Source organism: Falco peregrinus, chromosome 4 (genome assembly GCF_023634155.1).
Source record: "Falco peregrinus isolate bFalPer1 chromosome 4, bFalPer1.pri, whole genome shotgun sequence".
NCBI lineage: Eukaryota > Metazoa > Chordata > Aves > Falconiformes > Falconidae > Falco > Falco peregrinus.
The window spans coordinates 29240120-29254916 of record NC_073724.1 but is presented as its reverse complement, the minus strand read 5'-3'; the positions used below and the strand labels follow the sequence as shown (position 1 = coordinate 29254916).

General features: G+C 41.9%; 1 protein-coding gene across 5 annotated transcripts in view; it reads left to right on the top strand.

Annotated features, from left to right (window-relative positions):
* The first annotated feature begins 1171 nt into the window (after window positions 1-1171).
* AP1S2 (adaptor related protein complex 1 subunit sigma 2) overlaps window positions 1172-14797 on the top strand; it is a 32430-nt gene continuing 18804 nt past the window's right edge. For 2 of the 5 annotated variants that reach the window (XR_008747059.1, XR_008747060.1), the window contains exons 1-4: window positions 1172-1351; window positions 2740-2918; window positions 10391-10499; window positions 11416-11553. Coding sequence is in view for 3 of the 5 variants with exons in the window: in XM_055803130.1 (XP_055659105.1) it covers window positions 2740-2918; window positions 10391-10499; window positions 11416-11553; window positions 11935-11955 (447 nt within the window). In the remaining 2 variants the exon portion in view is untranslated. Of the gene's footprint in view, window positions 1352-2739; window positions 2919-10390; window positions 10500-11415; window positions 11554-11934; window positions 11967-14797 lie in introns of all 5 variants that reach the window. The other 3 variants (XM_055803130.1, XM_055803129.1, XM_055803128.1) reach the window with 3 other exon arrangements.

The following is a 14797-nucleotide window of genomic DNA, read 5'->3' as shown; positions in this document are numbered from 1 at the left end:
AAGCTCTAAGTCCTTAAAAGACTTTTTTTTTTCTTTTTTATTTCTTACAAGCTGATCCGACGCTGGCTGGAAAAGACACATCTGCAGATTTAGTCCAACTAAAATTTCACCGCGTCTTTTCAGCCTACGCCAATTAGAACTACCCCCCCCCCCCAAAAAAAAAAAAAAAAAAAAAAAGAAACAAAACCAGCCAAACTCCCAAATCAGGCTCTTCGGGCACGGAAATTCTCCTTAAGCTGCACACGAATAAAAATAAATAAACTGGATTTGCGGAACACAACACCGCTAAATACGTGACGGCGGCTGTCCCTGCGAATCTAATTTCCGCTGGCAACCATGGTGACTTTGGGGAAAAACTTCCCGGGGAGAAGCGGTGCCGCCGGCCCCGGCCCTGCCCTGCTCCCGCCGCATCCCCTCCCGGGGGTTGCCCCCCGCCCCGCGCCGCCCCGCCCCGCGCGCGCCTCCGCCTCCAACCCCCCCCAGCGGGGCGCGCACGTGCTAGAAGGAAACACGGGGCGGCGCAGGCGCGGCCCGGCCGCCCCTCCCTCCCCTCCCCTCCCCTCCCCTCCCCTCCCCTCCCCTCCCCTCCCCTCCCCTCCCCTGCCCCGGGGACGGGGCGCTCGCGGGAGGAGTCTCAATCTCCGGGCGCCTGATTGACTGATGTCATTCCCCCAGCGCCGTGCCTCGCCGGCCCATTGGCTGCCTGCGGACCTCTATCTGCATTGCGCTTTCTGGTTGGCTGTTGCCGCGCCGGCTGTTGCCCAATCCTAATACGGACCAGGCGGATTATGTTCCGTTAACCCCGCCTCCTACCCAGCCCCTCTCACCGCCGCCGCCGGCTCCTCCCCCGCCGCCTCTTCCTCCCTCTGATTGGTCAGTGACGCGCTTCTCTCCTCCCGCCCGCCGCTGCGCCGAGCTCCCCGGTTGGGTGGCGGCCAGCTCCCCCAGATCCCCGCGCCTCGCCGCACTGCGCGTGCGCCCGCCTCGGCCCCAGACCCCCGCTACCGCGAGCCGCCAAGCTAATAAAGTTTTGTTGGGAGAGAGAAGGGGGGAGTAGGGGCGCCGCCCGGCCCCGCCTACCGTCCCTCCCTTCCCCCCACCCCCCCCCACCCGCCTGGGAGCGGCGTCCGCGAGCCCGGCTCCGCCCCGCCCGCGCGGAGTGGGGGGGGGGGGGGGGGAAGGCCGTTGAGGGGCGCGCGCGCGCGCTCGAGCCGGGCTCGAGCTGTGGGCATCTCCCTCCCCTCCCTTCAGTCCCGCTCGGCAGCCGCGGCGGCAGCAGCAGCAGCAGCCTGGGCAGCGGTGCCGCCGCCTCCTTCTCTTCGTCCTCCTGCCCCCCCACCCCCGGGGCACGGTGAGCACAGCCGCGTGGGGACGGGCTCGCCTCCCTCCCCGCGCCGGGTGCGGCGGGACGCGGGAGCTCTTCTCCCTGCCCCGGGTTGCGGGACCGCTCCTCTCCAGCACGCCCCGGGGAGCGGTTGTTAGCGGGCGAGGGAGGAAGGGGGCGGCTGGCGGCTCTCCCTCTTGCCGCTCCCTCCTCCCCCCCCCCCCCCCCCCCCCCCCCCCCGCCAGCGTACAGACACACCGTGCGCCTCGGCGGCAGCGCTTCCCCCGCTCCGCACGCCGGGCTGGGACGGGCGGCGGCCCTCGCCCGGCGGGGGGAGCGGGCTCTGCTCTCCTCACGGGTCGGGGCGGGCCGCGCGGCCGGCGGCGCTCTCGGGGCGACCGCGACCGCTCCCGCGCGGGGAGGAGCCGCGGCGGCTGCTGGGGGGCGGCGGGGCCGGGAGGGTCGCCTGAAGGCGGGGGGAGGCGAGGGGGTGTCGTGGCGGCGGCGCCGGCCGGAGGGGGGGCGGCTGCGGGCTCGGAGGGCTGCCCCCGCCGAGGGAGCGCCCCGGCACCGCCGCGCTGCCCGGCCGCCGCCTGTCTGTGCTGGCGCTGGTGGGACTTGTCACCCGGGACTAGGCTGGGCTTTCTCATCGTATTTCGCGTCTGTCATATTGCCTGGGAAACTTCCTCAGCCCGATACAACTTCGAGCAAAAAGAGAAAAAGGAAAAAAAAGAGAAAAGCCATTTGCTCGAACGCTGCAGCTGCTGGAAAACACAGCCGACAAGTTCCTCAAAATATAATTGCACCATCACTCCTTTAGAGGAAGCGAGACCTGGACCATAGGACCGCAGGGAAAGCACTCATCTCTACTCCTTTTGTGTAATGTGAGAAAAGACTAGGCTTTTCTATGCCGTAGGACTCTCCGTTGGGAGATTTAATGCCTTTTAAAGTATTCTGAGGCTTTTCGGAAAGATCTTAAGTCCAAATTGCTCCTGCTGTAAGGCTCTAATCCGGTGAATTGAAACTGAGTTTGGGTATTTGAGGAGACCGCTGTGCTGGGTTTTTTGTCATTTGCTGTAGTAAACGCAAATGCAACCATACCAGTGCTGGACGTGGTTTGTCTGAAATTTTGATGTATTCCGTCACTACCTCTGGGTTCTAATACCCGTTTCTGAAACTTGTGTTTGCTTTCTGCTCTCTTTGCTTTGACTGACCTTGGTCAGTGGAATCTTTTCTATTACTGGTACTTCCAAATCTTGTGTAACATCTGCCACTGCTATAGAAATACATAACGTAGTTAGGATTTTGGATGCTATCTTGCTTCCTGTTTGGTTTTCATCACCAAAATCTTTTCAGAACTGAGAGACTGAGATTAATCCCTTTTCCCCCCCCTCCCTTTCCTTCTAATTCAACAGATGCAGTTTATGTTGCTTTTTAGTCGCCAGGGGAAACTGAGACTCCAGAAGTGGTATGTCCCATTATCGGACAAAGAAAAGAAGAAAATCACGAGGGAACTTGTTCAAACTGTGTTAGCCCGCAAACCGAAAATGTGCAGCTTCCTGGAATGGAGAGACCTGAAGATTGTCTACAAAAGGTTGTTCTGTCTCACTAACCTTGTAATTGCCATAGATCACAAACAGTGTAATAAGTAGCAAAAAAAAAAAAGGTTGATTTTTCTCTTCCCCCCGCCCCCCACCCCTTCCCTTTGCTAGTTATGGAGAAGACTGACTTTTCCCTTGAATCTAATTTGATAACCAAGTAGGAATCATTCATGTGTAGAAAATCACTCATGCATTTAGAAATGTGCTGAAGAAATGAGATTTCCTTCTACTTCCACAAGGAGTGGAGGTTTTTGATTCTCTGTTTAGATTCAGACAGTACATAAATGCTTACAAATATGAAGTATATAAGATTTAAGAGGTGATAAAGAAAATCTAGATTTTATAAACATTTACTTCAGGCAGTGACTTCATAAACTGCCTGAAAATGTAACTTACTTCTAAAGGCTCATAGAAATAAGAAAATTACTTTGCACAGTACCTAGTTTGGTTTTTTTGATTTTTTTTAATAACTTTTTTTTCTGTGAATACAAAAAGGCATTTGTCCTAATTGAAGATACCATGGGTAGCTTTCTTTTGTTGGAAGTACTGCATAATTTTCTTTGCAATAGTTTAATTTCTCAGTTGTTTCCTAACTTTTCTAGGAGTATTTGGCAAGCGTTTTTTAGCTTTGTGCTGATCTTTTGAATGTATTAAAACACAGCAGTGTGAACGTAATTTTCTCCACAAATAACAGTAATCCTCATTCTGATGTGGTAGACTGCATCTCTTCCAGCTAAAGCTGGTGCTACAAAACCTTGGGTTATCTCCCTTCCCTGGTTAGTTATAAACTTCAGGAGGTTTATCCGTTCTTTTCTCTTTGTGATAGTAAATAACTTGTGCCCTACAATAAATACTGTTGTATTCTCTCTGTAGGTAGGACAGAGAGAACTGGAGCTCAAATGAAGTGTTTGTAACTCTTTTCCAGTGTACCAAATGGGTAGAATCAAAAAGGTTTAGATGTTTTAAGTCCTGGTTTCATATATACACTGGTGCATGTAACATTATGCATGTGAATATTAGCAGTCTAATGCGTGTAGTTCTCTAACACGAGGAGGAACGAGGAGGAACAATGTGCTGAGGCTGTACTTAAAGCATGCACAGTTCATTCTTCTGCCTCTTGATTTCCTCACAGAATTTCTTGTACATACATGTAGACAAGCTTGCTCAAATGCTTTGTGTGCTCCCTGAAGTGATAATGCCTTCAGTTGCTCTTTCAGCTGGCCTTTTATGGGACTAAATGGGAAAAATTAGGCATGAATAGGCCAGTCAATTGCCTTCCTTGCCCAGTCTTGAACAGCAGTAGTTATTCCTGTGGTGAGCTGATTCCACAGCTGCTTTCCCTCCCTGTCTGTTTCTTGCTGTAACAACTACTTGTGTCCTTTTGTGTCTAGGGAACTGGTGGAAATTTGGGTATGACTTGAGTTGCTGAAAGTTCTGGTGTTTGTGCATATCAGTAGTGTGCTGTGGGCCCTGTGGTCAAGGAGAATGAAGAAATTTGTTGGGGAGATGTATCTAGACCTTTTGGGCTGGATGTAGACTGCAGTCCATCTGCTAGACTGCTGGTGTGCACAGCTGACTGCAGTAGCTTCTTTCACTGCAAACCAATCTGGCACAGCCAGCCTGTGAAACCTTGCTTAAGATTAGCTTGTATCAAACTAATGAACACTTCAAACTTGTTTTACGTTTGCTTTCTTCGCATGTTTTGTTAGGCTAAAATGTCACCAGAAGGGTTGGGTATAAGAGGTGATTGATTAATCTATCTGATAACATTAACAGCTTCTAGGTTTGTGGGTCATTTTCCAGTCATCCCACCATAATTCAAGTAGATGAGTACCAGCTAGTGTGATTTCTTTGAAAAGGGAGGTGTTACAGCTCGAAAGTAGATAATCCCAAGGCAACCATGACAGTAGAAGTCTTAACACTTTCTGAAAGGTGAGTGGCTGAAAACACACCTGCACAAACTTGTGTGTGGTTTGTGAAATTGCGAAAGGTGCTCCCAGTTGCTTACAGGGGAAGGGCTCTTGAGCATCTCTATTAAGCTCTCTTATTGTCTGATCTACTACTGGGAAGGATCTGGACCTCCTGGTGCAAATGTTTTTCACAATAAGTTGTAAAAGTATGTGCATGGTGCTGTTATACATGTAGTGTGTGTATCATTGCTATTATCTTCATCTTTAAATTGCTGATATTGATGTGCTGTTCTTGTTTTTAGAGTGTATCTACTGTCAACATGTAAGAGAGAATTGACCTAGATATTGTGACTCAAAGAATGGTTGGCATTATTAGAAGTATACTCAAGGGTCTCATTGCTGTACCTTTTTGCAAGAACAGAATGAGCTCAAATGCAAAATTGGCAAGCCAGTAGCTTTTGCTGCCTTCTGATACTTTACATTTATCAAGAAAACTGAACTGTTTTGATCAGCCTCTTTAGCTCTGTAGCATTTCATCCTTACAGGATGCTTTCTGAATGGAACTTCAAGAAGATAGAACTAAGTGTTTTGAAATCCATCTGAATGTGTGACTTCTTTTTCTTGGTTTCATACACATAGCATTAATAATGGTTGCAAAATAGGGACAGTCGTTGCCACCTTAATTTTTTTTCTTCAGGGTTACAAAACACTGAATAAAGGGTGCCCTGCTTTTGACGTTCGTGAATTGGGATGTATGTATTCTGTAGCTGGTTTGGAAGAGAGTTTTTCAGGCTGGTAGACACCAGAAGATTGAAAAAGCATGTGAGTTTCTAACTTAGAGACGAATAGGGATTTGAAGTGACTTCCTGGGGGAAAAAAAAATATCAAATATGTGATGCCAATAACAATTGTACTTTTTGAAAATAGAGAGGGAGTCATCTGCAAACATCTAATTAGAACTTAGCAGACACAATTAATGATTGCTTTTCGTGTTATACCATTTTAAAAACTAACTGTAGTGGTATTGGAGCATGTAGGGTAGAAGCTCATGCAGATTTCCCCTTGTGGCAGAGAAATGTGTTAAATATTAACATTTCTAATTTTACTAAAAAGGGACTTAAGATAGATGTCTTTTTTTTTTTAAGACCTCAGCTATTCACTGTTCTAGCTTCTGGCACAGATTTTCATTGTGTAGTATATTGCAGTCAATCAGAAATCGCAGAATAATTGATTTTTATGAAAATTTTACTTTGTTAGCATTTGGTTAACAGATCATGTGACTTGGTTATTGTTGATTGGTAATTTGATTAAGGATTGTGGCTTTGCTTTTATGTGTGATTTTGGATTGCATTATAAAGTTAGAAAACTGACATAGCTTGTGCTGGTCTTCATGTTTTGTTAATAGTCTTTAATATAAAAGAACCATAATCACAGGTTATGTTAAAGACTTAAGGAAAAAGAAGCTTTAAAACTTTTTTTACCTTCCCTGCACTGAAAGAAACAAGGGAGGAGCCCATTCTGCTAGTAATGTGCCGCTTAGCTCAAAGTATTGTGAACCTAAGGTGCAGTCACGTGGCCAGTGGTTTGTGCCCAGCAGCTGATGTGATCGCTATCTTTCTGTACATCTTAGCTGCTAGTTGTATCTGTTAAAGATGTTACTATGGTGTTGATCAGGTGGAACTGTAAAACTGACTGAATGCAACAATTCTAGTGAATGTGATACATGGGTTTGATTATTTTGACTTGATCAGGTCCTCTTTGTACAGGATTCTAGTTTGTGTGGTACTAGAAGACCTCAGAATCAAGAAGCGGTAGCTTTTTCTTGAAGGATTACCAGTGCCAGGCTTTTGTTCATTTCTAAAACTACTGGAGGGTATAGCCTTGCTGAAATGAGAAACAGTAAAAGAAATGCTTAACTTCATTAGTGTTCTGTTGTTGATTCTGTATCCTTGACTGAATAGTCACTGATGTGCCTGTCCTAGAGTCTCAGAACTTCTTATTTTATTAAAGAAATGTGTAAGATTTTTGGAGGAGAAAAAAAAATATTTTTGCAAAGCATAACTTTTTAGTGGCCCCAGTTTTCACTGGGTCAGCTGTTGCCAAACCACAGATTCTTGGGCTCCCTTAAGCACTTGTCTGCCTCTTAAAGGCAGCTTGGTTGTCATTCACAGTTCAAGTGTGCTTCTGCCGAACTCTGTAAGCTTTAAATTTCTGCACTTAGGATCTACATGCAAAGTGACCTAGATGCTGACAAGGCTTGCTTGCAGCTTTACTGGTGACAGATTTCCAGGATGACTTCATGCAGATGTTCTCTCACCTAGTAGAACACCACTGAACTGGTAGGATTTGCAAGTTATGCCCTACCCACAGTGACCTGATCTACCAGCAGTTAGTTACTGAACCTGGTTGCAAGCAGAGTAGTAGTGGAGAACTCTGCCTGCCAGTTGTGACTTCCCACTGTTGAACTATTGCAACTATTGAAAGGGAGGTCCCGGCGTTTGTTTCATGTCACAAAAAAGCCCTAAGGTCATCTGTCTAAAGGCAGGAATTTGTTTAAGTATTTATACCTCTGTGTTTCCTTTTTGTTCTTGTATTCCATATTACATTTTTAGGTGATTTTTCCAAACTTTTTGTCTCTCTGGTTTTGGTCCCCTTTATGATGCCATAAAACACTTAATATTATCATAAGATACCATATTTATCATAAAATATTTCCCTAAAGGAGTGTAAGCAGCTGAGTTGAATCTGAAGATTCTGCTAATAATACCTACTGAGAAGAAAACTCCCACAATTGCAATAAAAATAAAAAGGGCAGAATGTTTCTTCCAGACTGCACTACATTTGCTTTTGTGTGATGTGGCATACTTTACTATTGGGATTTGCCTTTTCATTGGGTGCATATGAAAGACAGGTTTCTGTCAGGCTCATTAGGCAGAAACAAGGCTTCTGCAGAGCAGAAATCTTTTTCAGCCCAAGTACAGTTATCTACTCATGTTTATATGGACACTCAGGTACGCTTCTACCCTTGGCAAAATCTCTAGTTTATCTGCTGTAGACTTCTGTGGTCGGTTTTTTCCGAAGCTCCAGCCTGCAGAGAAAAAAAAAAATATTGCAGTAAACTATTGTCTTTGAGAATTTGGGTCTGAAGAAACGTATGTGTTTGTAGTATGCTCATGCCCTTTGCACTGATGGCTAACTTGTTTATACTGTTCTACTATTTGCAATGTAGGCTTACTGAACCTGCATTTGCCTTTTGTTGAGTAGTGATCCATTAGTCACAGTTGTAACTTAAAATGCTTCAAAAAATATTCTCTGCATATAATGATAGATACCGAAGCCTCCATTTTGTGTTAAGATGCCCACTGAGTAGTTTTAGTTTGTCTATTCTTTCCCCAAAACTGCAGTTGGCAGAGCTTGGATGTGTAATCTACACTCTAGCTGCCAAACAATGTCTTTCAAAAGTATGTAAGTTTTCTTTTAAATGAGGACACAGAGCAGACCACTTTCTGGGAAAGTATTTTATGTTAGGTAGTCTCCCCCACCTCCCCTGTTTCCCCTGTGTGGTTTTTTTTTTGTGTGTGTGCAGGTATTCACATGAAATACTTATGTGCATCAAAAGAGATTCTTAAGTAACAGGAAAGCACAACAGAACTGCCCCATGTGGGTAAATTTCAAATATTTGAGTCAAACTTGATGAGGTGTGGTGGTATGTGATGCAAGTTGGGTTTAAGCACTGTAAGGGGACAGTTTAACTACACTTAGCATAATCAGTGCTGCACTTCTGAACCTGAAGAAAGCTTCCTTAAGGTGGATTTGGCCTGAGCGCTGGCAATTAGCATAACTGGCAACTAATGTGCCAAAGCTCTTTTCTACAATGAAATTCAGAGTTTGACTTTAAAACTCTGTAGTTTGTAGGTTGGAGTTTGAAACACAAACCTACTCGGTAGGTTTGCAAACATGTTTTTTCTTTATATTATTACTTTCCAATACTTTTAAAAATAGCTTTGTCTAAAAGATGCTTTATACAAATTGATTCTTACAAGCTAATACAATGACTGTAAATGTCCTTGAAAAATCAGTGAGGTGTAGACACAACAGTGTAAAATTAAAAAGACCTGTGCTTCTGATGAGCTGAGTAGTCAGCACTGAAGAGATGAAAGAGCAAGGGAATTAAGTGTCAAGTGCTTCAATGGAGGTGTCTTCCTCTCTCCCCTCCCCCTTCCTCATCATGTTTTGTGGTTGGATGGAAAGAAGTCCTAGGCATATTTTTTTTTACAATAGTTTAAAGCTTTTGAATAAAAAAAAGTTGTTCTGATTAGTTGTTCATGATGAAGGTGTAGCAATTTGAATCAGCTAGAGCAGAGTGGGGGGTACATTCAGGTCATAAATTATGCAAGGTGAGTGAGTGGCTGGAAGACAAATTTGAATGTACAACAAAACACAACGTTTTTTTCGCAGGTTTCTAGCTGAAAACCCTGACAGTTCCTTTGGGGGCTTACAAAGTCTCAGCTGATAAAATATGTGTAATGTTTAAAAGTTGTATGTGTTTTTCAACATGGTAAACAAATATGCATCAGACCTGGCATTCGTATCTGAATGATGACTTTTTCAATAGGGCTGGTTACTTGGAGTGCTTAATGTGGCCAGTTGGCCTCTCTGAACAGCCAAACAAAAGCTATTTTTGGCTCATGTAAATTATCAGTTACAACAGGTATCCCTTGAAATCTCATTTGTGCCATGTGTCTGTACAGCATATGGTTTGGGCACTTTGGAAAATACTACAAATGGGTTTTTCAGCTTTCATTCCTGTTTTGGTTTTGCATCAGCTTTTTTTAAACATGACTTGGAAAAAGTGCATGGTAGAGTAAGTACAGTAGAATTGGATGGTGTTTTTAAAGTGAAACTCAGGATCATATCTGAAGTAAAGAATTCCCTGTCTTCCAAGGTGGAAGTGGATTGATGGCTTCTCCTTAGTCTGATACCAGGGCAGTTGGTAGTGATTGAGTTGTTGACTTAATAGCAATTGGAGTATATGGCATTAGTTTCAAAGGTCTGGGGGTATTTCTTTAATTCTATATAAAGACCAAATCCTAATTGCTAATTCAGTTTCTCTTTCTTAGGTATTTTCTATAGTTTTTTAATAAAGCTGTTTGTAGATCGTGTGATAAAAATTTAAGATTGAATTTGTTGACTGATACATCAGTGTTTGGATGTTACAGATAATAAAGAAAATATCTTGCCTCAGAACTCTGCAAGGAGGCCATAAAACCAAATAAGTTTCCTTTTCCAGCCACCTCATAGGTTTATTTAATTCTACCAGCTAAAGGATGATAAAGACTGAAGTGTTGCTTGGCTCAAGGAGGCAGATCCCTTTTGTACATGTATATGTCTGCTGTTCTTTCAGCCATTCTTTGGTAAACTTGCATGGCTGTTGATGTAGAGTTACAGTATGCTAAACTTCAATAGGAGGGACTACTGAGAATGTAATAACAGCGCAGGTGCGCTCATTTTGTTCATGTTCTTAGGCTAACATCAGGATTATTTTGTTATTACAGATATGCAAGCCTGTATTTCTGCTGTGCTATTGAAGATCAGGACAATGAACTAATAACCTTGGAAATAATTCATCGCTATGTAGAACTTCTTGACAAGTATTTTGGCAGTGTGAGTTAGTCTGTTTATATTATGTCATTTTATTTTACGCGGACAGCACTTCTAAAAAATACAATCAACTAGCTGTTGAAAAGCTGCACCCAACACATTATATGTTGTGTGCTTGGCCAAACTAAACTGATGGTTGCCTATACAACTGTTAAAATACAAAATTAGTAATTTGGGAGAAGAATTTACTAATCCAGTTTTAATTCTCTGTATTTATCTCATTTTGTAGTAGTCTCACTTGAGGACAGATAAAATCTTATCCTTAGCTTTCTGTCTAGGTGCCCAGCTTTCTTCTCCCTGGCACTGCTCTAGTGTGTGCACTTCTTGCACCTGCTCCCAAAGGAGGCAGTTGGTTGTGAACTAGCAGGAGTGGTATAGAAAGAAAAGACAGGTATCTGCTTACCCAGATAGCAAACACAAACAACTGTGGTGATGTACATTAGCAGCACTCTTAGAAAAACTGCTGCTCATCCTTCTGCCTTCCTAGTCCTTCTGACTAGGAAATGCACAGGATGAATAAGAAAGTTGAGATTATGTTTTCACATTTTTCTGTGAGATTGCCTGATCTGGCTTTGGATATTCCATGCAAGAAGAGGAATTTTGTATATTCTCTTGCCTCATGAAGAGCCATGTCACACTGATGGCTGTGAATTGGAGCCTTTTTAACAATGAAAACGGTTTTCAAAGAGATTGCTGTAACTGTTCTTAACGCAAGCAAGAAAAAATAATTCTCATTCATTGTTTTTTCAAAGGACTGTGGGTTGTTTTTTTTGTTGACCCATTTCTTAAAAGGTTGTAGCCTGAGGCTGACGTCTTGGTTTGGTGAAGTTTGGTGAAGCTGTGAGCAAGTTTTGTGAGAGGATATATCTCGGTAGATAGTATCCTTCCACTTTGCAATAATGCTTGATGTTCTTTTTAGGTATGTGAACTTGATATCATCTTCAATTTTGAAAAAGCCTATTTTATTCTGGATGAGTTCCTTTTAGGAGGGGAAGTTCAGGAGACTTCCAAGAAAAATGTTCTCAAAGCCATCGAACAGGCGGATCTTTTACAGGAGGTAAGCAAATTCAACTTCTCTGGCCAAAGTATCAGCATGGTAGTCTGTGACTCAAAAAAGTGCCCGTTTCTGTAAGCCTGTGAAAGGTGCTTTTTAGCATGCTTAGCATGTAGTTTCTAGTTAGTTGTCCTGACTCTGCAATATGATCTCTGCTCTTTTCATTTTGTTTGTCGTGTGTATATTGTAGTCTACTGTGATTTTACGTTTTGTTAGAAATGCAAGTGGCTGTTTTAAATGTATACCTAGATAATTATAGTTCATGTTGCTTTAACTTAGTTTTGTTCATGTGTTGTTCATTTCTTCTTTTTACTGATCAACCATTAGTTTTTTCTCATACCTGATGCATGTTCACTTCTTTACTGTTTTATTGCTGAAATCCAGAAGCTAGACTCTCTTCTTTGAGACTCATTCAGGTATAGTTGTTATTCTAAAGACTTGGCTTTCTGCTATAGGTTGCTTACTGTGAAACATTTCTGTCTTTTAAGTTGAGAAAGCAGTAATAGTAGTGCCATAGAATCATAGAGAATGAAGTATAAAAATGTGTTTTTTCACTTTGAATGCTTTTGTTACTCATTACTAACTTTGAAGAAAGACAGATTGCATCTCTTCCATTTTTCTTTGGAAAATATTTGATTGGAAGGGGTTCAATGGTACAGGAAAAGCATAATTTCCTCGTGTTTGTCCTTCCTGTGCTTGGTGTTTTGGGTTTGGGGTTTTTTTTGTTTGGTTTTGGGATGGGGTTTTTTTGTTTGGTTTGGGTTGTTTTTTTTTTTTTTAATGGAATTGCTGTAGTCTTGAATATTAAGGTCCTTGAATGTCTAAATGGCAGTCACAAAACTCTGTGCTGGGCGAGTCATCAGTCTTGTGTGCAAGTCAGTGGAACATATGGTTTAACAGGGATGATGAACCTTGATTTCTTTAAATGTACTGAAGCTCACTGGAAAGATTTTGTATAAATGTAAGCTCCTCTGTTTTTATGCCTTGCGTGAACCTTCAATTTTTTTGTTGTCCTGAAAATTAACTACTTAATTCTCATATAAGCATTCTGTGTTCTACACAGTACTCTTATTTTTTTGATCATATTATTAATAGGATGGGCAAACACATGATGATCTTTACCCTTGTAGTTGTGTTTGTAAGCCTTTCAGAGTACAGGCAAATCCACAGCACACTGAAGTTCTTGTCTGTCCACAGCTAGTTAGTGTCATGAACGAGGTCAGCTGTGACACATGGATTTGCTACCCTGTTTTTCTAGGGAGGAAATACATGCGCTTATTTACTGCTTGTGTTGTGATGCTGTTTTTGTTGAGCCCTTCTTTACTCTTGGAAGGAAGTATCTTAATCAGAAGTTCTGTTGCAGTTTCCAAAGTGGTGGTGGTGGGGAAATAAGCTGTTCATTCTGTTAAAATCTTTTGCTCTTCTGTATATGAAAACAGATAGAATAGTTATCGATTCCAGTCTGTCTCATGCAAATGCACAGTTAATTTTACATAAAATAGATTTACTGTATTTTTTCTCATTCTCACTGTTTTTGAATTTTAGTTTCACCATTTTCTTAGGGCTCTTCTAAAGCAAAAATGCTTTCTACCTCTAGGAATTAATTACTGATTTTTTTTATCAAAACAATTAGCATTATCTTTTCACATTTAATATAACCTCAAGTTAGAAATTTTACACAAAAGGAAATACAACTTTTCCAATGTGAGACTTTTCCCTTGCCCTGATAGCTTTATTCTGATACCCTTCCTTTTCACATTTCTATGAGATGTTCTGTTCTGTCAAGGTTTATTAAAATTTTTCTGATTAAATTAGAACGTAAGTTTCACAGCACCACCGTAATCTTATGTTTGATTTTTATGTTTTTCATTCTTAGTTATACAGACTGTTGGTCAAGTATATAACTGCTTCACATATCTGATTTTTAGTTTATAAAAAAAAAAAAAAAGTCTGAGTTCATATTTAAATCGAGCTTGCAATGAAGCTGGACTTTTTCTGCAGAAGTTTGTTTTTATATCAACTGTACATGCAGAGTTTGAAGAGAGGTGTTAAAATAATAGTTTGTCACAACTGGAAACTTCTCAGTACTTTTGGTTAATTTCTGCTTCCCAGAATACTTCAAAGTTACTGGAATGACATGTGGTTTGATTCCAAGTGCAAACCATTTCTGGCAGGGTTGTTGTGTGTTTGTTTTTTGACTACGTCAGATTCTAATTACATGCAACAAAGGAACTTCTATTTGGCCTTGAATACTCATATTGCCTAATTTAAGAATTATTAATTGGTGTTGAATACACAACATTATTAATTAGTAATGCTACATACATTATTGTATGAAGCACCTTAAAGATTAAAAGCTGTACAGAATACTTACACAAAGGAAAATCATTACAAATACATTAAGTGACTACTTGTGTGATGTTAAAAAGAAATATGCAGAGACATAAATTGCTGAGTAGTGAATTAGTTCTTAATAGCCTTGCCTACTTGTATTTTCTGTGGCAGTTTTCCAGGATGTACTTCTGTTTCTGAGCACCTACTTCAGTGTGTCATTAGTTCTTGGTGCTGTGCAGTTCACTTACTAACTGCTAGAGTTTGTGACTGAAACATACTAACCTTTTAAGCCTTTTTCCCTTCCTTGTTAGCTCTCCAGTAATGTGCTCTGTTCAAATACTCGTTCGCTACCCCCCTACTCTCCCATTCATTACCACCCGATAACCTACCAATAGTTGTCAATACTGGCTGTGTTACCCATATGAATGGTAGTGAAAACTAATTATTCCAGTGCTGCCATGCTGCTTTCTAAATCTATTGCTAGAAATACTTCTGTTTAAAAGAATGCTGTTATGTGTGTCTTGTTTGATAATTTTGTGTCTTAACTAGTGATTAAAAAGGCGTGCATTTCTGAAAAGGTGGGTTTTTTTTGCTTGTGTGAACAACTGAACTGTACTGAGAGAAGAAAATTGGCAGATGTAGAATATTGTTGCATGAGTTATATCAGGTGTGGAACAGCTAAAAGATAATCCTGTGCATAATTTTGTGATATTTAGATTTTTTTAGTGCATGAAACTAGCACCAAAATATGTTCTATCCAAAGGAGAGGATCTGATTTTTTCTTCACTTACAACTCTAGTTGCTGTGTTTTTATTTGATGATCCAAGCAATTCAGTATGGTGCTTGGTCATTTACTGTGCTAAAACACGAAACCTGTTAATAATTCTGATATCTAAACCAGGCAGTTACATAT